This window comes from Dermochelys coriacea, chromosome 1, assembly GCF_009764565.3.
Source record: "Dermochelys coriacea isolate rDerCor1 chromosome 1, rDerCor1.pri.v4, whole genome shotgun sequence".
In the NCBI taxonomy this organism is placed as follows: domain Eukaryota; kingdom Metazoa; phylum Chordata; order Testudines; family Dermochelyidae; genus Dermochelys; species Dermochelys coriacea.
This window is the reverse complement of record NC_050068.2, coordinates 136,750,626-136,774,650: the sequence shown is the minus strand read 5'-3', so window position 1 is coordinate 136,774,650 and position 24,025 is coordinate 136,750,626. Positions and strand designations below refer to the sequence as shown.

Sequence of the window (24,025 nt, the reverse complement as noted above, 5' to 3'; positions counted from 1 at the left end):
GGGGAAGGAGAGGATGGGTAAATCTTTGATAGGTAAAAATGTACAATTAAACTTCATTACGTCACTGGATTTGCATCAAACTTTATTAAAAAAAAAGTGTAAGGTGTACTCAAGGATTCCATTTATTTACAGCTATTAAAAATTTTACAGAAAATAAGTTAGCAGGTAATAGAAGGCTTAATCACATTAAACACTTTACTGTAAAGAAACTTCATCTAAATGGATATTCAGTTTAGACTATAGTGCTATTTCATTTAAGAATTAAAGCCAAAAACACATTAACTGAAGGTGTGTTGGATAATACAAACTTAACATTCAATTTCTTGACTAATAAAGGGCAGTTCAGTACAGCATACGCAGTCCTCATTTCAGTTGAAGTGTTTGTCTAACTGGGAGAAGCCGCCATCCATTTTTCAAAAAGGGAGCACTAAGATTCTTGTCTGAATTTCACTTGGCTTTACCTGAAGGAAGAAGAGTGTGGAAAAACATTAGTACCGTCCCTTTAAAGGGTCCCTGACACGGATAAGATGAAAGCAAGCTTAAATGCAAGAGCAAGTTTCTCTACTTTGTCCTTTTCTACACCAGCTATTGCCACACAGTCTGTGCTGTGCTTGTAATACTGAGCATTGGACTCTTCAAGAATTTTCAAACTGAATGCCTTGCAGAATATTTTTCTAAGTGTTGAAGGATAGACTGCAAAACAGCATTTAGGGGTATAAATCAACCTCAAGCTAACCCCACTTCTCTAATTTATAAGCAGGATTCTGCTAATTCTGCCATGCTGCAAAATTTACCTCTATGGGCCAGCTACCATAGAAATCTAGTTTTCCTGGCAGTTTGGACTCCATCTTTTGATCTCATTTGGTACCACGACTGTAAAAGTTTTGTTCTGCTGCTTGATTTTACTTGCCTTAGAAAGCAGGAGGATGTTCTGTTTTTGTTTTCATATTTCAGTGAAGTGATAAACCAGCATCTTTACAAGGTTGTCAGATTTCTCTCTCCAGGGTACTGTAAACTAGCGCTGCCATTTGTTACTAACTAGAGAACTTGAACATGCACCCTACCTTCTCTTCTTCCCTCAAAGCTACGCTTTCCACCGAAAATTGTTGCTTTAGCCACTTGTCCCCCCAACCTCCTCTACCAGTGCATTCTCTACTTGCTTTCCCTCCCATTCATATCCTGTGAAGCTGGAACAAGGGTGAGGCATACAGACTCCATAGCTTATGAGGGATGCTGATTTTTGCAGCATGCTGAAGTGGAGCCCTGTAGCTTGCTGCTAATCTACTCCATTAAGGCTTTTTTGAAAGAGGTTCATAGATAAGGTCTTGAGAGACTGTTATCTAGCCTGACCTCTATAACACAAACCATGCCACTTTCCTGCATTAATTCCTGCTTGAACTAGAGCATACGTCAGAAAAATCCAGTATTGATTAAAAATGCTATTATCTAACTGCATTCAAAAACAAAACAATGCAAAACTTTAGAGCCTACAAGTCCACTCAGGCCTCCTCCTTGTTCAGCCAAACAAGTTTGTTTACACTTATGGGAGATAATGCTGCCCACTTCTTATTTACAATGTCACCAGAAAGTGAGAACAGACATTCGCATGGGACTTTTGTAGCTGACGTTGCAAGGTATTTACGTGCCAGATATGCTAAACATTTGTTTGCTCCTTCATGCTTCGGCCACCATTCCAGAGAACATGCTTCCATGTTGATTCTCATTTAAAAAAAAAATAATGCATTAATTAAATCTGTGGCTTAACTTCTTGAGGGAGAATTATGTCTCCAGTTCTGTTATAACTGCATTCTGCCATATATTTCATGGTATAGTAGTCTCAGATGATGACTTGGCATATACTCATTTTAAGAACACTTTCACAGCAGATTTGACAAAACACAAAGAAGGTACATTGTGACATTTCTAAAGATAGCTTCAGCACTTGACCCAAAGTTTAAGAATCTGAAGTGCCTTCCAAAATCTGAGAGGGCGGAGCTGTAGAGCATATTTTCAGAAGACTTAAAAGCAACACCCTGATTTGGAAACTACAAAACCTGAACCACCAAAAAGAAAATCAACCTTCTGTTAGTGGCATCTGACTCAGATGATTAAAATGAACGTGTCAGTCTGCACTGCTTTGGATTGTTATTCAGCATGGATGCATGTCCTCTGGAATGATGGTTGAAGCATGAAGGGACATATGAATCTTTAGCACATCTAGCATGTAAATATCTTGTGACATTGGCTACAACAATGCTATACAAACACCTGTTCTCTCTTTCAGGTGATGTGAACAAGAAATTGGCAGCATTATCTCCTGCAAATGTAAACAAACTTGTTTGTCTGAGTGATTGGCTGAACAAGAAATAGTACTGAGAGCTTTGCTTCTGAGAGCTACTGACCTGGGACAAGAAGCAATTTAACTTGTCTGACATGCAGTATAGCTGCAGTTTTTATTCTTTGAGGCAGAGAACAATGAATGACAAATAGCACTGAGACAGGTGTCACTCACTGTTGAACAGCTATGTAGCCTTTAATACAATAATTGTGGTAATGCACAGGATGGTCATCATCTCTGTTGAGAAAATGACTCTTGCCTTTAAGCATGAAAGGCAAAAGTTAGAGCTGAAAGATTACCAAAAATGTTTTAAACCTGTCCTGCTACTGCTATGAACTGGAGAACCAAGAGGGCCAGAAGAGATGAAGGGCCTGATTTTCCACTATTCTGCATCTAGCTCAGTAACTTTCAGCTCTTCTCTGAAGTATAGCCATAAAATTAGTTACGTGCTCTGAAGAAATGCTGCAGCAGTACAGGAACCCTGTTTAATTCCACCAGGATTAAGTCATTTTGGGATGGGATCTTGGCAACAGCCTACACTCACTATAGACTGCTTGAAATGCCCTCATTCCGGGGGCGGGGGGGGGCCTGTCTTTGATTGTAAGCTCCATGGAGCAAGGACTGTCTCTGTATTTGTACAGTACCTAGCACACTGGGGACCTACTGTCATATTCCTTTAGGATACCATATGATAGGACCTGTGCCAGTACTATTGTATTTTGTAAAGTCTTCATGAGCTGTAAGGGCAGTAGAAATACACATCATGGAAAATCCATCCTCTCAAGTTAGTTCCTTTTTGAGCCCTTCTGCTATTTCTCTTGCAATATTTAAGCTTACATTTAAAAAAATCTTTGGTTGTGATTTCAAATAAAAATAATCACTCACTACATTGTAGTGTTATTACAAAAAGCCATGCACATGGCTGTTTGATTCTGAATCCTCACAGACTCAGACCTCACTTAGGTGTTATGGGAAACAGTAGTACTGAAATATGAAAGCAGTTGGAAAATGAATGTTAACACCTCAAAGCTGTAGCAGCAGACCTGTGGCAGTCTAGTTTTTGGTGCTGAATGCATGCTGAATGTGGAGGAAAAATATAACAGTTAGCAGCTGCTGAATGCACTATTGATATTAACCACTGATGCACAGTAAAAGCTTTAGAAGAAGCTGCACCCTCAAGGCTGGAATAAATATTTCCTTTTTTATTTAATAGTGTGCCTATAAGTATCTGCATTGTGGGGGATATTTTCAAGAACAAGATAGGCTCCCAGTTCCTCTTGAAAAAAATCAGTGGGAGTTAAGGAGAGATTTGCAAAGGGCAATTAGGCATCTAAGTATTGTATCTAATTTATACCCCAAGATTGTACAGGTTTCAAACATCCATTTGGAATGCAAACAGATTTTAAACACAAATAGCACCCCATCTATCAAGATTAACCTTGATTTCTAGAAGTTATTTTATTACCGCTTTGTTCAAAACAATTCATCCAAATTCATTAGTGGCAGCATGCTCCACATAGGAAAGTATATAAGGAATTGGAATGAGGAAGTCCTGACAGCCCTATAAGTATTATTTATTCATTTCTTCAGCCACTCTGCTCCTCAGTTAACAGCTCTTGTGTTTTGGTTTATAGTATCCCTGCAGTAATCTTTAGCCTTTACTTCACTTTAAAAAACCCAACCCATAGATTTCCATGCCTTAACATTACTGCCTGATTTATGCCCCAGCTAACTTGCTGAACCAAGCACATGATCTCTACAGCTAGCTCAGGGAGCACAGTATTGAATATCACGTGGGCTACCACTGAACCAACCACCTGTGCACTCCCTCTTGGCATTTTTGTTCTCCAGGCTTGCACTTCTCCTTCCCTCAGCACGACCACCTCCGTGCTGTGCCTACATGCAGGATTTGCTCAGTGTCATTAGCAGGCGAGGCAAAGTGACATTCACAATCTTAATTTCACCCCCATATTCCTGCTGGGCAAGCACTGCGTGGAAGAAGCAACACAGGGAGCTTTCTTCCACGGTGGGGAGAATTTGATCTCTGATCTCCAGCTGATCGGAGGATACATTCAGGTGTCTAGTCCAACAGGAAGGATTTACACAAAATACTGAATTCCCAAGATCATGTGGTAAATTTTAATCAATAAATCTGTACCATCTTTCTTAAACTCTTAAGTCCTGCTTGGGTCCTTTATTATGAAGATACTCATTTTAATACAAGATATACCCTAATGTAGTACAACATTATTCTTGGTACATAGCCATCTACTGCACACATGGTATCTTTGGTAACACAACAGTTGCTCAAGTGGCAACTCCTCAAAGAATTCTCACTTTTTTGGAGGGGGTTCATTACTTCTTCCTCTGCTATTTGACCTCTTTGTGCCCCAACTCCTGGACCGAGAGGAGCTTCTACTTCGGCTTCTACTACGACCACGTGTACAACTACGACTTCTGCTGCGACTACGACCTCTCCTCTTCTTCCCTCTACTATGTGACCGCCTTCGTTCCCAACTTCTTGACCTGCTAGACCGCCGTCTTTTCTTGCGCTTGTGGCTACTTTTTTTCCTCTCTGATTCGCCATTTCTTTTGTAAGAATGATCTGTGCTAGGGCTGCTCCGTCTTCTTGACTTGCTGTAATAGTCCTCATGATGGCCTGTTCTGTTTCTCCTTTCAGAGTTTTTAGCTGACTGATTGGTCCGTTCAGGAGAAATATGTATGTCTCTATTGGCCTCCCAAAATTCATTGTGTGGATTTCTGAATACGTGAAGAAAGTTGCAGTGTTTCCCTCTTGGGCATTTCTGCCTTTCAAATAAACCTGCAACAGATATTTTTATTTTTTTTAAAAAGAAGGTTACTGGTAATGTTATACAAAGGCAACAATTCTATTTTTTTAATGAAATGTCAGCCATTTTAATTAAATATGTATTTTAAAAGATCTGTTGCACTTAATTTTTTGGCTTTTTCCACTGTAGATACTCATACCATGCCTATCAGCCTCATCGACAAAGGAAAAACACACTTCAATTCTTTTCAAAGATTATACTTTAATCTTACTCATGAGACACATACATCCTGATATTAGTTTTAGCTTTCAAACATTCTTATACTAAAGTGAGTTTGTAATTTTATAACTTAACTTTCCTAGTTATGTAAATTGGGCAGGATGGGCGTTAGTTAAATCTCAGGGATTTTAGGTAAAGGCATGAGTTAATCGGCATGGACTGGCCCCTTATAGCCTAAATGCTATCCTGGAGGTACGAATTTTCTGTTCAAGATAAATACATTTCGGATTGTAGCAAGATTGAGGTAACAGTCAGCTAAATATAGTTAACACTGATCATAATGAAGAAGCTATGTTTTAATGTTTCAGAACCAGTTAGGTTGCTGGTTTTGAATGAGAGAAAAACACGTACATCCTGCCTATTTTACAATCATTTGTTATCCCAAAACATTCTTCCTAAAGGTTGAGGGTGTTACTGCATCCTAACTACAGTCAGTTTTCTAAATCCCCCCATTAGTGTCAGTTGGACACCATATACACTTCCTGCCCAAAGCTTGTGTAATCAAGTTAGTACGTTTTCAGTTTGTCACCTTGCACCCCAAAAGGTTCCTGTACTGTGTGGTACACAGTTTTATGTGGATCTCTCTGATTTGAAAGCCTGTAAGACATCACTTCTTAATCTTTCAGTTCTCTTATAAGCCTTTTAGTAATGAGAGACTTTCCCTTTTATAAAGGTTTATCCCTTACATACCACATATAGCAGTTTTCCATCTTGTCACTGGGCAAAATTCACACTGAAGTTGTCGTCCTGCATACCATCGTCCATTGAAAAGAGTAAGGGCTTCTTGACAGTCTCGCTCCCTTTAATTTAAAGATAAGGCAGCCTGTAGCATTACTGGGATATCATACAATCCTTTAAATTATGTTCTCTACCAAATTTGGACTCTTACTGCAGTGTGGGGATGAAACACTTAGATAAAATGGGGTTTAAGTGACATTCAAATTTAAGTAAAATGGAAATATGGAATTAAACCTTTTAGAACCCAACAGGAAAAAGTAAAATTGTATTACTTGGGTACTGCTTATGATCTAGAGTATATAACTGTCAAGCATCATAAAGAGTTAACTGCAAGGCACTTACGATTGGTACTGAACATATACATTTCCCCGCAGGTGAGGCTCAAAGTTGCAGCTGACCTAAGAGGAGATGAAATGTTAGATTAAGGCTTCTGAAATACTGAGAGATCCATATAGTTCGTTCATGATGGAACTATACTCACCCGTATAGCTCATACGTAGGGTGACAAGAATGTAAAAGTATTTTATTTATTTATCAATTCTTCTGGCCTGGTTTTCACATACAGGTTTAATAAAACTGAATACTTAGTTCTGATTAAATAGAAGTTTGTTTAAAAAAAAGTATTTGTGGTATATTTGAACACCATTTAAAATGGTTTGCTTTGATGTTAAACATAGGAGTTTTCTTTTTCCCTATAGCTGACAGCTTTTAGTTGAACGAACACACACACACACACCCCTCATGCTCTGTTAATCAGGTTCTGTTTTATTCTCTAGAATTGCACCCTGGGTAGGCAACACTGATGTGTCACCACATGATTAATCCTCCTGATTACATGGTGTTCTGTCCAGCTGGACTGTAAGAAGGCATCACCAATACTACAAAGGCAGTCAACACCATCTGGACTTTTAATAGCTAATGACAGTTAGTAGTAATAAATGCTAGAAGTGCTGCTGGAGCAGCTAATGCTCACTTTAGACACTAACAGCACTTACAGGAGAGGAAAAATTGACAAGACAAGGGGGAGAATGAATAAGGAGATGGAGAAAAACAACAGAGGTGAAAAATCAGATATGAAAAAATAGCCACAACAACATGTATTTCAACAGACAAGCAATGCTTTTCAACAGGTTTAATTGCCATGGCGGTACAACTGGGACTGGCCTTAGGAGCATTGTCTACACCTTTGCCTGGTAGGAATTTGTTGTTGTCTTGTCCCACAATAATAATGTCCAGCATGAAAGCTGAGAATGAATTAGGTGACTCCTACAAGGTTCTTTGGAAGGGCTTGATGCAAGGTGTCAAATCCATACCATATTATATTCAAAGGCATAGATGGTTGTGAAAGCCTGCTCCTGAAAAATCTTGCAGAGTGCATCTATCTTGATCCCATCTGCTGATGTTCATTCCTACAGTGCGTGTCCCCTTACTCTCACAACAGTGGATGTTATTTTCAGAAATCCTTTGGTTTCAGAAGATCTTGTCTTTCAGCCATTTATTTCAGCTAATACTTTTTTTGATAAGGCATCAATATCCTCAACCATTGTCATTCTAATCCGAGTTTCAGATCTTCCAACTTTGGCCAGATCATCAACTAACTCAACTCCTGTATACAATACTGTGTAATGAAATCCACTGAAAGTCAGTGTATTGCCTTGCTTTCTAATCCCCAAAGCCTCATTATCAACAATGCAATTCACAGCGTTCAGGGATACAATTCCCAACAATGGACAAGTGTATTGTACAACAGGAGAAAAATATTTGGGGGGAAAGGAAAGGCAGAGATTTCAACAAAAGGAAAGAGGGTGGAGGGATAAAAATGGAAAACAATCAGGACTGGTCATGAGACGATTTCTCTCTTTCTTGGAATAGATCTGAATTAAGGCTGTAAGAAAAAAAAATTGTGGTTTTTTTGGTTCAAAAGTTGTAGCCACAGTTGATTAAAGTTGCGGTTTTGGTGTGGAGGGCCTGAGCCCCTGTGCTCTAGAGTTGGCCCCAGGCACAGAGACCTCTGAAGGCCTGTGGGAGGCTGGAACTGCTGGGGCTCTGCTGTCCGAAGCCCTGTGTCTGTGGGAGGCACAAGTCCCAACCCGGCCCCTTTCACTTAGGCCTCCCCAAGCCTATCCTCTGGTGCAGCTGGGCAGTCACAGAAAGCGAAGTCCTCAAGATCACACAGAAGCTGCTTCTTGGCGGACCTAGCCCACATCACTTGGTGGAGGCAAAACTGCAACAAGACAAAGTGCAAGGCCAGCACCAGCAGGGCCAAGTGCAGGCAGCAGCACTCACCACAGAGCTTGGATAGTGAGCAGGACAAGCCTCCTGGGAAGCCTGGCCTCAACCCACATGGATCCCTGGCCCCATCCTTCTCATCGGCCTCCGCCGCCACCTGCTCATGACAAAGGGGCAGCCAGGCCAAATTTGATTGCATGGCACTGCAACTTGGTGCAGGAGGTCCAACGCCATTCAAACTTGCAGCAACTATAAAAGCTGGTATTTGGTCAAAGTTGCAGTTTCTGCAACAAATTCTACCCTTTCTAACTAGTCAGGTACTATTCAAACATTTTACTTTCATACTAGTTCAATATTTTTCTATTCTTCACCAAGTCCTAGTAGCAAGTTACATTTTTAAAAAGTGAATTAAACAGAAAGTTGACTGTGTTCTAAATAAATCAAGCATATAACCATTTTACTCCATTAAATTACCACAGGCATAGCTTGTAAGGGGAAAGGGGGGGAAGGTGAGAGACGCACAGCCATGGCAGCACAGCTACCTTTACTTTGGCTAAAAGGCTTAGTCCTTGGGCTAATAGGTGGTTGGTAAAATTTTCCAGCCCTGAAAATGATCTGAGAATATGCTGGCCTGCGCTAAAGCTTAGTAAGATGAGGGCTGAGAAATAAGCAGATTGTTTCAGAAGGTAATTTTATAGATATGTTGAGAGTTTGTCCCAGAATACGCTTTGGGAGGGATTTCACCTATATCTTGAAGAAATATAATCCTCTGTGATGACACAGAGATTAGTTTACAGGTGCCATCAGAAATACGCAGTTTGAATTGAGAAATTGTACATAAACTTAGCTATGGCCTATTTCACAACTGAGATTTACACTAGTCAAGACTGGCAAAGGAACAATGAGATGTGATGATCATCACTGGGCTCATATGCATACCTTGAATTGAATAACCTTTCCCACATTTTTGAACTCAGGCAGTACATCTTCATAGAAGTCTAGGAACTGCTGGTAGGTTTCCTCCTCACTGTACTCAAGACTCGCATCCGTATCATAGTCATCTCTTCTACACTGCTCCATCCCAAATGTAACAAACATACCTCTGATCAGAAGCGTCTGACTGGATGTTGGGTAGTTATGTTTGCGGGAACACCTATATAATTTATGGTAAAGAAAAAAACCTCACTTTCAGCAAAGGCTACGCCTGCTAAAGCTGCAAACATTTGCTATTTCTGGACCCACTAACAACTCTGAATTGCAAGAAAATATTCTAAAAAGGAGCTTCATTCGTGTAATTATGGGAATCAGCATATTTCAATGAGTAAAGCAGGTAATTCAAGACAAGTTTCCTGATAGTTTTAAAGCATCTTGCCATATACAAATTACAATAATGTTCACAAACACACACAGAATCATCAGTTGGAAATTTCAAAAATGAAAGGCATTTAATTCAAATGCTGCTATTTTGGAATGTCTGTTCAATTTTTGAAGGGTCTTGCAAGATATTTTAAAGTTTTACTTCTGTAAGAGCCCCTCCATTCTTCTCTGCAAAATTAAATAACTCTTATTGAAGTTAATGAAACTACTCTCATCCTTTTGGGAAGGGGAAGGAAAATTAGGCTCCAGGTTATGAACATCTACAGCTATGGAAATACTACATTTTACAAGTGACAGCTCTGTACAGAAGTTTTATTTTAACCTACATCACATCATATTGGTGGCCATAAGTGGCCTTCAGATGCTGCAATACAGCGTTCACCATAACAGCCTGAAGCTCAGTGAGACACCCTCAGATAGTAATCTCTCTGTCTTACTTCTGAATGAGAAGGGTTTCACTATGCTTTAGGATCTCTGCTTCAAAACACTCCCCTGTTCACCCAGGTAACTGAGTCAAAAAGCTCTGTCCAAAATGTGCTAGTTCTTTCTTGAAAGCACACTTCAGAGGATACATCTTAAATATAATGCAGTCAAACTACCACATTTATTAAAACTCTATACAAAGAAACCTTGTATGATAGGAAACTAAAATTGGAAAAGACAGAAACCCTGTTACAATAAAGCTAGGTGGTTTGTTCATGATATACGAATGTAAAACCCCGTTTATCCAATCCTCCATTTTCCTGCTCTCCGCATTAACCAAACAACCAGGACTCCAAGGCCAGAAGCGCTGCTAGCTAGTGCTGCAGCATTGCACTCTCCCATTCTCCAGATTATCCCACTTTCTGATTATCCAATCTGGCCCTGGTCCCAATTAGATCAGATAAACAGGATTCTGCTATACCGGATCAGACCAGTGGTCAATCTAGCTCAGTATCATGTCTGATAGCGGCAAAGAGCAAATACTATAGAGAAAGGTACAAGCCCTGTAACAGAAAACTATGGAACAGGCTTTCCATAGGAAGAAAATTTTTTCCTATCTCCAAGCAATTAGTGATTGACACATACTCAGATCGTATCTACTGTAAATATGTTTTCATATTTTCATATCAACAGAAGTCTAACGTTGAGTCCTACTAAGCTCAACCTCAACATGTAGACTTCCACTGCTTATTTATGAATTATACAAAAAGGCTTCATTTCAGGTTTAAATTTGATGGTACGACCCCTTCTGATATTGCAAAATGGTAAAAGCACCCTACTGACCTTCTGTACCATTCATTTTATATATTTCATAACAGAAGAGTGCCCAAGAAAGGAGACATGTGTAATTCAAGTCATGGGAACACATTAGGGCTTATTAAGTTTTCAGAGGCAATAAGTAAGAGATTAGAAGGTCAGGTAGTTCTGTTCACCTTGTCTTATAATATGAGAACAGGGGGATTCCCAATGAAATTAAAAGGAAACATTTAAAACCACTGGTTTCAGAGTAGCAGCCGTGTTAGTCTGTATTCGCAAAAAGAAAAGGAGTACTTGTGGCACCTTAGAGACTAACAAATTTATTTGAGCATAAGCTTTCGTGAGCTACAGCTCACTTCATCGGATGCATCCGATGAAGTGAGCTGTAGCTCACGAAAGCTTATGCTCTAAGGTGCCACAAGTACTCCTTTTCTTTTTATTTAAAACCACTGACATTTTTATTTTTACACAATACATAATTAACCCATGGAACTCTCTGTCACAATATACCATTGAGATAAAGAACTTAGAAGGATTAAAATGGGTTAAATATTAATTTGAGTAGTAAAAACGTCATCTGCAGTTGAAATAGCTAGGATGAGGTTTAAAAGTGGTACCAACTCTCATATTTCAGGATTGAAGCCAGCCATTAACTGCCAAAGAAGCTTCCCCAGAATTCTGTTGTAGAATTGTCCACAATGGGTATTTTGCATGTCTGTCTCTCTAAAGCATCTGGTCCAGAGCACTTTTGGAGAAAGGATACTAATTAGATGGCCCATGTGCAATGACCATGTGTACTGTACAAATAATGAGATACTGGAAAGTCACATGACACTTCCAGTCATGCAGATGTACACTAACTTGTTTTTGTAGCTGTTTTAGGTGCAGTGTATGCAAATTTAAGTAAGACATCTGACTGGATATATTCTTTTGGAGCTGCACCAATAGTTATAGGAAACTGCATATACTCTGATGACAATGATCTACCTCTGCAAATGCTTCTGCTGAATCAGTCAGATCAAAACTGGGACCAGACTATTAGCAGTTTGATGTTCTAATAAAAAAAAATAACCAATTCTGACTGTGCACTGCTTTTACTCTCAAGTCACAGCTGTATAACTGAGAACAGAATCTTATCTAGTAAGTCTACAGGAAACCCACACAGCAATAGTGAGGAGATAATCTGATCACAAACCTGTAAGAAATCCCAAAGGAGCAAACCCCTTTCAACCATGTTATATTTCCAACATTTGACCAGTTACCTGTCTCCAAATCTGCAGGATCCTGTTTTGATATAAAATGGGCAATTAGCTCTATCTTTCTCCGTTCCTATATTCTCTGGGGGTTCTGGGTTATGCCAGGTAGTGCCATTTTCCAGCTGTTTAAAAACACCATTAACATATCATTACTTTAACGAGCAAAACACAGTAAAATAAATAAATAAATGTGAAAGCAAGGAGTCAAATTCAATACTTATGTAACTCAATGTTATCTCCTTTGACACCCAGGTGAGTTTGAACCAAGGATTTTAAATACTGCCCTGTATGGTCATCCAAGTGCCTCTGATCTATCTAAAGAGGACAGCTCTTCCTCGGTAACTACACAGATTCGAGGAAACTCTACAAAAAAGGAACTTAAGATCACAAATGGAAATTTTCTATTTGCCAGAGTGCAGGATACATTAAATTTTTACGAACAACGACAGTACTCAGTCCTTACACTGGACTTGCACCATCAAAGAGAATTACAAATATTCTTTCTTGCATTAGGATAGCCCACCATTCTAGCATAGGGGGATCCTCAGGGAAGAGATTCACCTCAGAGCAAAGCAACCCCAGGACTGGGAGAGTGTAACAGTGGCTAAAGACATCTTTGCACCCCCTTGCCTGAATTGGGCTGAATGCTTTCTGGCAGGAACTGAGGATTGGGTCCATTAATTTATCCTTACAACAGTCCAGTGAAGTAGGTAAACAAGTATCAATTTTTATGAAGATAGGAATAATGAAGTACTAAAGTTAAAGTAACTTGGCTCAAGGCCACAGAAAAAAAATCGGTCACAGCTATGACTGGGATTAAAACTCAGGAATTCCCCTTTTCTAATTCTGTACTCAAGACACTGACCTGGGACTCCTAAAATGCAACATGAGATTACCAAATTGCAAATATTTGTTGACTTGAAGCAAAGTTGGAAGCACCCTTAAAAAGGTGAATTTTACTCATTTTAATAAGCAAAAAGAGTTTGGAAGAGTGTTGAAGTAGTGCTTCTCACATCAAATAAAGTTAAAGCTATGATTATTTACAGTTGGCACTTCTACTGGGGATAGCACCATTTGGGAGGGGGCCGGGGCAGAATGTCATTTGGGGCTTCAGCAGTGGTAGAACTCACAAACTGAAACCTCGTATCTTTCAATTTCAAACTCCAATATACTACATTTTCCCTTTGTTTCTCTGCCAGAAGTATATTAGAGCCCTAGACAATAAAAACAGTCAAAGCAGTATTCCATCCAGATTTTGTTAATTAGAAGTTTAGTTCCCTTGCTCAGTCTAAATATAATTGAGAATCCAACACTATTCCAATGTGGCTAATAGCAATCAACTCTGAAATGGGTAACTATAATTAAGTTTACTTCTGGATACGTTCAAGAGTCTATTCAGTGCAAGAACCTTTACAAACCTTTACTGACTGGGTGAGATAAAATTAGTTGTTTTCTTTTAAAGAAATGGAAAGACTGAATTCAGGCACTGAGTTCTAATTTAAGAACATTCTGCAGATTTTCTTACTACTCTTTACCAATTTGAGATCTACACTCTTCCAGGTAGCCACGTGATTCCCTCCTTATTTCAGAATCAGTACTTCCTCCTGCTGAAGACTGCTTTTATTCAAAGAAAACATACCATCATAACAAGTCTTCAGTGGCCCAGAAAGCAGAATCCCAAAGTCATTCTAGACCTGGCTCTCCTGAACAGCAACAAGCACTCCCAGCTGCACTGCTACCTCATAGCCACAAATGTGCTTAATTATATGTTCCAGCTAGTAAATATATTGTTTATGGCTCATGGAAACCCTTACATATTAAATTATACAAGGCCATTAGCTTCTCTTCAGAAGAGATTAATATCATGCCAAAAGACAAAAGTCAGATGGTAGTCCATAGTGATCTTTCAGTTCTTTATTGAAAAGAGACTGAACATACCTGACTTTCAGCTTGATCCAGCATCTTCTGCACAGCTTCCTATAAATGGTGCAAACACAGGACTAGTGAAAACCCTGAAGGGAGGTAACTCATCTGGTTTCTTTAGTTAAGAACCTAATTTGCAATATTTAATGACCATACTCTCTAAAGTAGTGTGGTGGTTTGTTTTAAAAACACTGAAAATTTATATTTTGCTTTGCAGTAAGTCAGACCCCCTATAATGTTGTTAAAGGATACATCTGAGAAGACTGATGTAGATGAGCGTTTTCTAATATCTAAATGCTAGAGCACTTCACAAAGTTACTTTTGAAGCTAGTAGTTTTCTTTCTCTATTTTTGCTGCCACTGAACTGTATTTTACTTTACATACCTAAACATATCTGTGGCACGAACACTCTGCTTGATAAGTGGGCATAAATATAAAATGGAATTCAGGACAAGCCAAGAGAAGTGACCACTTAAGTTTAAAATGCATTTTTAATATTAATAAGTTAGCTTTGGATTTTCCTAGTCTTAGGTCTCTTTGCATACACACAGCCCACTCAGTAACATCTATAGAAAAAGTTTTGGACTTTATTTTAACTCTGGTGTTCAGTCCATTAAAAAAAAATTGAGAACTATGTATTAATAACGAATGGCTCATGGATCCACCTCCCCTCCCAGTCACAATCATGTGGACCACTTCCCTTCCGAGTGTTGATAATATATAGTTCCTGGGCAATTACAGCAATCGTTTACATTGAAGAGCAATTTTAGGAGAGTATGTAATGTATTTATATTGATTTTAATGCAATTTAGCAGCTGAAACAAGGTGCAGAGTCAGCACCATTTGACCATGTAGTTGTCTGTGGCCCACCATCAGGTGACCACGAAGAATTCAGGAACCAGTTTTAGCTAACAATTCACAAATTTCTGCTGGCCAGTTTAAGCATGACATTTGTTCTGTCAACTCAGTAGTGCTCTTCTATACTGTATACTGGATTCCAGGAATTAACAACTAACACCTTATTTCCACCACTCTCTTCCCCTTGAATTATCATTTCAATCTTTCTATTGTTTTCTCTTCTCTCCATTTCAGTCTGTCCCACCATGTTTGAGGTTCTCCTCATACCTTCATCTTGGTTTGGACATCTAGAATCATACACAGAAGACATGCGTCGTAGCAACTTTCTGTGAGGTGGAGGGAGAGGGGGAGTGGTGAATAGAGCTGCTTTTGCAGCCTGACAGCACAGTATTCCCAGCTCCCGTTTACCCAGGGAACGAGGGACATAATTCTGCCCCAGCTGGGTAAGTGCTGACTGCTCAACCAAGTCCAACCACCCTTTCCTTCCTTTACAGTCTCCACTCTTTCATTCCATTTGGATCAGTCTTCTATCCTCTTAGTCTACTGTCCACTTCTACCACTCACCCACATTTTACTTTTTAGTTTTATCTTTATCCAGATGATCATATCTATATCTTGGTGGCTGCCTCACATGCACTCATATCACTTCCTCAGTAGTTCCACAGAGTGATTGACAATTTCTGTCAACTCTTTTGCTTCTATGGGAGAAGTACAGTAACTCCTCCCTTAAAGTTATCCCGGTTAACACTTTTGTTGTTAGGTTGCTGATCTATTAGAGAACATACTCATTTAAAGTCATGCAATGTTCCGTTATAAGGTTGCAGGAGCAGAGGCCTGCCCCATTCTGCCTGCCCAGCGCTCCTGCTGGGGAGCGGGGTTGGGGTGCAGGGGCTTGCCCAGCTCCGCCCAGCATTCCAGCTGAGGAGCGGGCAAGCCCTGACCTCGCTCCCTGGCAGCAGCGCTGGTGGGCAGAACAGGGCAAGCCCCCATGCCTCAACCCCACTCCCTGGCAGGAATGCCGGGCAGGTGGAGTGGGGCAAGCCCCCGTGTCCTAACTCTGCTAGGCCCCTGCCTCAACCAAGCTTCACAATCATCATTGGTGAGTACAGTATTAAATTGTTTAAAATTATTTAAAACTTACACTGTATATGTCTTTTGTCTGGTGAAAAATTTTTTCCTGGAACCTTCCCCCCACCCCATCTACATTAATTCTTATGGGGAAATTGAATTCACTTAAAGTAGCATTTTTCAGGAACATAACTACAACATCAAGCGAGGAGTTACTGTATGTACAGTAGCCTCAGTACTATCTTCCATTATTAAAAGCAGGAGGGAAAACTACTTGTTCTCTCTCCTCTCCTGCAGCAGTTACTTGAAGATGGCAGTGGGCTGAATCACATCTTTGTTTCTGGTGAAGGAGCTCTGAATGAAACTGAGTAGGATCAGATCAGTTTTCATCTCTTGCTGCTCTGGAGAAGTTGAAATGAGATGGATGAACTCCAGAAAGTTGTGATCATCCCTCCCCGATGACAGCAATGGGTCAACTTGACTTTGGACCTTTGTAGGAGGAAATCCAGGGGGACAGCTACAATCTCTCTAAATTCTAAGCAGATACTCTACCAATTAACTTTTTTTGGTTAAATTAATTATAAAACTGTTATCACTTTTCAATACTGTATTCTTCCCCACCCAACAAGTTATGAAAAAGATACATCCTGATGAATGAGTCAAGTAAAGAGGACCTGTAACATCTTTTGAGTAAGAACACTGTTAAGGAACAGCAGCAATATAATTCCAGATCAAAGTAAGGAACTTTTTAAAAATGATTACATTAAGATTGCTCAGATGTCTGATAGGGAAAATATACAATACTACGTTAAGAGTTATCTTTAACGTGTCACATGTTAAGTGCACATGTGAGAAAGGGTGCCAGCAATATACCTTCATATTTCCGCCATGCAAATAATTACAAGTGAAGTGTAATACAAGAAGCCATATGTTGCTACATAAACTGAAGGACTGAGGCTACTTTTGTATAATTTTTATCCCCAATATAAGGCTTCATTATAGTATAATAAAATACTGAGGGTCTATTTCCAGGTCTCAGAAAAACACCTGTCAATTATTTCCATTCCCCATTTTTTAACTCCAATAAATGGACAAGCTGTCTTTTGACATTTATATATAATTGTAGACTGTTACATTTGGTACTGTAAGAGGATATAAAGTGTGTTTATCCTCCCAGTGCAGGCATCACCTCTCTCTCTCTCTTCTCCTGTTGCTTCTGCTCCTCCTCTTCTCTCTCCTTCCTTTGCTGTTCTTCCCATTCTTCTTTTATCTTTCTCTTTATGAGGAGAAAGAAACTGTTCATTTTCTTGGTAAATTATTAAAAGAATATTCCTTCAAAAATACAGTACATACAAATATGTATGTGAATGAGAAAACTATAGGTAAATCCAAACCCATCACCCAGGGTGGACTGATTTATTTCAAAGCAACTTAAATTGTCGATTTTAATCATGTTTTAAATCACCAAGCAATAAACGCTGATTTAAATCTTTAATGTTAATGCTGCTTTGCATTTATACATCTTAATTATTTTCCTAAAGAAGTTTTGATTCTCATTGTTTGGTAACCATTGTAACTTGCAAAAAGAAAAGCAGTACTTGTGGCACCTTAGAGACTAACAAATTTATTTGAGCATAAGCTTTCGTGAGCTACAGCTCACTTCATTGGATGCTCACTAAAGCTTATGCTCAAATAAATTTGTTAGTCTCTAAGGTGCCACAAGTACTACTTTTCTTTTTGTTAATACAGATCAACACAGCTGCTACTCTGAAACATGTCATTATAACTTGTTGATTTGCAACTAAATATAGCCTTTCCACTAAATTTGGTACTTTTTGCAAACCAGAAGGATACATGATATATATCTATATACATTTAAGCAATTATACAGCTTAACTTACATTTATTTAGATTCTTAATGCTTATATTTTTAATATAGTAAAAAATGGTAAGTGATGCATTTCTTATTGACTAGATAATTTTGTACCCGTAATTTGTGTCAGGCTTTATTTGGATGGATATTTGAATTCAATCAAATATGCACAAAGACAGCATTTTAAAATATTTGTTATTAATGCAATGCGCTGGATACATAAGAAAAAGGTTAATTAAAACACGTTTTGCATTTAAAACTGATTTATTAAATAAAGGAAACAATTTGTAAAGAGTGAATTGAACTGATCACCAAGTCCTTCTAGATTTTAGAACCAGTCAATCTTATTATCTCACACCGAGACTGGTAAAAGAAAATAAGCTTTCATGCTTTTTCAACTCCCCATTGGTTTCTTAACTTTGAATGAACTACAATAATGTAACTGAACTTGCTGACTAAACTGAGATGATGACAATATTGTCTATGCATCTGCAGAAGAGCTACTGCTATCAAAAGCTGGCTCAGTACTTCAGCAAACTGATTCCAGATGCTCAGCCAGTGACTTTCACCAGTTCACTGGTTGACTTTCTTCAAAACTTGGCAGCAATCATGTATTGCTTAAATATTTTTATTTAATTTAAATTATTTTAATAGATTATAGTGTGACCTGTCAGTCCATATTCTTTATGGAAATATGCTTATGATATGAATGTGACATAACTGAGATATACTTTATGCAAGATGGCTCATGTGAGATATTATTGGAAAGGTTATCATTTACTGAATGTGATTATCCAATTTGCATGCCTGTATCTGAAGTTAGGAATATTGACTTTGTATCTGTATTTTAACTATGCTGCTTTGGGTGATGCCCCAGCTAACACTTCACGTAAAACAATGAAAAAGCCAGACAGCGCTGATGGCCCATCCGCAAGAGACAATGGACAGTAAAAGAGCTTAGTCTTCCTGTGAACATGTGGATCTGCCTGTGAAGAATGGCTACAGGGGCCCTACAGAGGCATATATATGACCATGTCACCTGGTACTGGAACCCATCTTGAATTCTGTACTTTTCCAGGAGAAGATGGGGGGGGGGGGTCAAACTAGGAAACAAAGGACTCCCGCTTGATGCAAATCCTATTTAAGGGTGGGGAGTAAGGTAATCCAGGTCGTCAATTTTCCCCTGCTACCCCACCCAAGATGACTACTGGAAACAACTAAGACTGAACTGGGGGAAAGAACTGGATCCAGACTGGAATGGTGTCTGGCCTGCGAAGAAGATTATTAGAACCATATTTAGGGTGAGAATTTACATGTAACCAGTTTCTTTAGTGTATTAAGCTTAGTTTGTGTGCTCTGTTTTTATTTTCTTAGTAATCTGCCTTGTTCTGTCTGCTACCTCCTTAACTACTTAAAATACACCTGTTATAGTTAATACATTTATTTCTGGTTTACAATATAACCCAGTTTATGTGATTTCTAACTGGGGGGGGGCGAGAAGTTGTGCAGATCCTCCTCCACATTGAGGGAAGAGACGAATTTCATATCATTTTGGGTTTGTACTCCGGGGGGGGGGGAGGTGTGAACATCTGGGTATTGTGGCAAGCTCCTTAAGCTGAGCCTTCGCAGAGCCAATCTCGGTCTCTCTGTGCAGCTGGGTGTGGCCTTGTGGTGTGCTTCGCTGGAAAAGGCTAGGGAGCCTGACACAGCAAGACCAGGTAACGGGGCCCAGGCTGGCAGAAGAGTCTGACTCAGTGGCGTCTCAGAACACCAGATGACATCCCCTGGAGTCCAACCCGTCACAAATAGGCCTTAACATATTTCATATTGTCATTTCAAATTTAAATTTTAAGTCAGCACAATTTTTAACAATAAACCTGTATTTATATTTTAAATATGATTTTTTATTAAAAATAATAATTGATTTTTATTCATCCTGCCATCAACCATGTTATATGTTGTAACCTTTCCAGAACTGAGTTTTTAGATTTATGGCAAGGGTGGCCAGAGCATTGCATAGATATCCTTTGGTGCGGAATGGTTTATATGTTTTTTAAGATCAAAACTGAAAAAAAAAAAAAAAAAAAAACTGGACTTCCAAAAGCATTGTATAGCTGCTACACAACAGAAAGACATTAATATTTTTCCCAAATGATGGGCAGTATCAGTTAAACACTGTTCTCAATTTATACTTCACCTCCTCTTCTTCCTGAAGTCTTCTTGTGGCCTCTTCCTTTTCTTTCTTGAGCCTGAAATCTTCTTGAGCCTTTTCTTCTCTCAGCAACCATTCCTCATGTAGTTTTTGCCTACCAATAAAATCAGATGCTACTTAGCAAGAGAAGTTCAGTGTTCATCAGTAATTTATGGACATACTTTTGTTTATATTTCAGCTGCCATGGTTGCAGACTTATTAAACATAGTTATAATTATTTAACACAGCAAGATATTATAAGTTTTTTTTCTTAATGTTACATTTCCCCAAAAAGGTGCTTATTCATGTTCTTTTGATACCAAAGTGCTGTTTTGATTCTGGAAAAATGTAGGAGAATTTAAACAGAATTTTAAAGAGTCATACTTCCGTTTTTATTCTGTTGCCAGATTATGAGTTTCTTGAGATATGCTTCCAATCAATAGATCAACATTAATTCTGGGCAGGACTAGAACATAATTTAATATGGTTTCTGAATAGCAGCTGTGTTAGTCTGTATCCGCAAAAAGAACAGGAGTACTTGTGGCACCTTAGAGACTAACAAATTTATTAGAGCATAAGCTTTCATGGGCTACAGCTCACTTCATCTGATGCATAGAATGGAACATATAATAAGAAGATATATATACATACACACGCACACATTGAGAAGGTGGAAGTTGCCATACAAACTGTAAGAGGCTAATTAATCACAATGAGCTATTATCAGCAGGAGATAATAAATATGAGATAAAACTTTTGTAATGATAATCAAGATGGCCCATTTAGACAGTTGACAAGAAGGTGTGAGGATACTTAACCTGGGGAAATGGATTCAATATTTGTAATGACCCAGCCACACCCAGTCTCTATTAAAACCCAAGTTAATGGTATCTAGTTTGCATATTAATTCAAGCTCAGCAGTTTCTCATATGATCAGCCATATGTTTGCGGGCCTTAATAGTCAGCCATATGTTTGTTGCTTATCCTAGGAGCTAAAACTAGGCAAAATAAACTGATTTAAATTTTCCAATTTAGTGATTTTGGTTAAATTGTTGCATATATTATGGATACAAGGAAATCCAGTTTCTCTGAAATTGCTGAGCACAGGAAACTCAGTTCAATCCACAGTTACCATATATACTCGTTCATAAGCTGAATATTTTTGGTAAAAACGCGACGCATCGAAGAGCGGGGATCGGCTTATAAACGGGTCTACACCAAAATTTGATGATTTTAAACTCTATGAAATTATTGAATTGAATATCTATTGTCGTTTTGTTTACCTGGAGCATCTGCAGGCAGGGAGCCCCTCCGTTCCCTGTGGCCACGGTTCGCCGTTCCCAGCCAATTTGGCTGGGAACGGCGAACCGTGGCCACAGGGTACGGAGGGGCTCCATGTCTGTGAACGCTCCACGTAAACAAAACTTCCCGTCCCGCCAGTGGCTTACCCTGGGCCAGGAGCCAAAGTTTGCCAACCCCTGAAATATAGGGTTGGCTTATGAAAGGGTCATACAGTTTTTACTATTTTTACCTATCCATCTTGGGAAGTCGGCTTATAAAAGAATGGGCTAATGAACGTGTACATATGGTAATTTTTCAGAGAAATTTGACTGTACGCTACATAATATGGACAAAAATAGATTTTGATTTACAAAATAAATAATTGTCAGGGATTTCAACATGAAATTAAATAAAAGACTAAACAACAATTTTTCAACTGCAGATATTATTTTAAACTCTAGATGATTTACCTTTCAGCCTCAAGTTGTTTTTCCTCTTCTTCCAGTTCCTCCTCTTCAGGCAATGGTTCACTTTTTTCTGTGATTTCTGAGGAAAGAGTAACATGTCCCTGTACATACAGCTAAATATAATTTTTCTCTTGGTCTTCTTCACTATATATAACAGAAATGCTATAATATATACCTTCAAATTAGAGATACACTAGGTTTTTTTTAAAATTAGTTTCTCTTAACTAAACATCAAAAATACCATTTCTTCAAAGATATTCATGTGTTAGAGTATATGCTTTCCTTTACTCTTGTAGATTTAAACTTAAGATTCATTTAAAAAACCTGAAAGAACCTTCAAAAATATTTCCCACATATTGTTTTAAGTCATCTGACACTGTATGTGGGTAATAATGCACTACATGCTCAGATCTCCTAAAGAAAAATTCTATTTTATAAATCTCATTCTTCTGGAGCATCATTAAAATTGTATGTCTTCTGGTCCTTCCAATAATGTGGCTCACATTTTAATGTCTCCTTTTCTTTATGACAAGAAAAAATAACTTGTACATCCTTACAAAAGTAGCAACAAAAAAGACTCATCTATTACCTGAATCTCTTAATCTGGCAAGCGCTTGTCTCTTTTTCTTTCGTTTTTCTTTCTTCAGAATAGCTTTGTATTTTTTATGGCTAAAGATGGTAAAGTACATCACTTGTATTATGAAAGGTCATCAGAACATTTTTGTTGTATAGTTAAACATTTCAAGTTTGTCATCAACACAAAAGTCATAAAATCAAATATGCTAAATAACACCAAATATTCACAGAAGCAGTATTTCTATAAAAGTTTCAGACATTAGTTTAAAAAAAGCAGCAAAACTTGTCTTTAGAACTATGTCTGGCCAGTAGTAATAATTAAGGCTACTAATTAAAGCTCGCTGCTGCTTTTGACATTACAATGTTGATCACACATGCCTTATCATGTTCTTCTTTGACTTATATGATGTAGAGAGATGAGGCTAGCACTGACAGTTGTTTACTCCACTTTCTCCCAATTATTCTCACATCTCCCTGATTATTCCTCAGGCATCTCTTGTGGTGGGCCCTCTTCCTCCTCTCTTCTGTTGTGTGTAGGGCCCTTACAATTCTGTCCTTGCCTTCTTCCCCTTGTAAATATTGTCTGGGTGTATAAATACTACAGATAATTCTCAGATCTACCTTTCCAATTCTAATTTCTAGCCAACAGCACATCTCAGTCTGCATCTGACAGCTCTGCATCAATGTGGCTCTCCATCAAGGTAAATTTACTGCAGCCAAAACTGAACTCATTATAATTTCCTTCTGAAAACTTCTCCCCTTCTCCAATCTCCTGGCACTGTTACCACAATCGCTAGCCTTCCTCTCATTCCGGCCTGTAATTGGGCCTTGTGGAGAGAGAGCGAGAAGAATCCTCGTTGACTTCTCTCTTTCTTGCCCCAAATATTCAGGCAGGAGACAAACATATTGCTGCTTCCTCCTCCACAACACAGCCACAAGGGAGAGAGGGGCGCTGACTAACCGCACGATACAGACGAGACAGGCGCAGCGCGGGGCAGGGATCCTGTTTATGTCGCTGCCGACCCTGGCGCGCGCGCGCGCGGGTGGGGGGGGGGGAATGTGGGGGGTTGGGGGCGCTCCCCAGGCTCCCCGTTGTTGCTAACGGCAGCACAGGGGGAATCTCACAGCGGCCCGGGCGGGCCCGGCACCAGGGAGCGGCCCCCTGTGGCGCCAGCGTCAGGCAGGGCGAGGGGTCGTCAGAGCAGCGGCCCCAGACTCACCCCAGCTTTTCAGGGGCCGCCGCGGGAATCAGCATGGGGGCCGCCATGTTGTGCAGGGAAGGGGGACGTCACATGATACGAAACCGGAAGAGGATACGGCGGCGCCTTCCTTCCGTTTCCCTGGGTCGGGCGGAAGCTGGGACTGGTGAGTAAAACGGCGCATGCACGACCCAGGGCCGACGACGGCTAAACCCGCGCATGCGGGGGGGGGGGGAGGAGGGAGCGTCGGCTACGCACGCACGCCGGGCCGCGGTGCGCATGGGCGGCGTGCGGGGGCGGGGCGAAGGGACGCGGGGGCGGGATTGGTGCCGTGATTTGGTCCC

The 24,025-nt window shown here is 39.5% G+C and overlaps 1 protein-coding gene across 1 annotated transcript; it reads right to left on the bottom strand.

The window, feature by feature from the left end:
• Positions 1 to 65: 65 nt before the first annotated feature.
• On the bottom strand, positions 66 to 23,860 carry ZRSR2 (zinc finger CCCH-type, RNA binding motif and serine/arginine rich 2). The gene is made up of 12 exons (XM_038409194.2): positions 23,703 to 23,860; positions 22,496 to 22,575; positions 21,910 to 21,985; positions 20,165 to 20,273; positions 17,284 to 17,370; positions 14,184 to 14,222; positions 12,252 to 12,367; positions 9,313 to 9,526; positions 6,487 to 6,542; positions 6,097 to 6,206; positions 4,676 to 5,159; positions 66 to 461 (listed from the first exon to the last, which is right to left on the bottom strand). The coding sequence occupies exons 1-12, from the start codon at positions 23,747 to 23,749 to the stop codon at positions 458 to 460; spliced, it is 1,422 nt and encodes a 473-aa protein (XP_038265122.1). The 5' UTR covers positions 23,750 to 23,860; the 3' UTR covers positions 66 to 457.
• Positions 23,861 to 24,025: the final 165 nt, after the last annotated feature.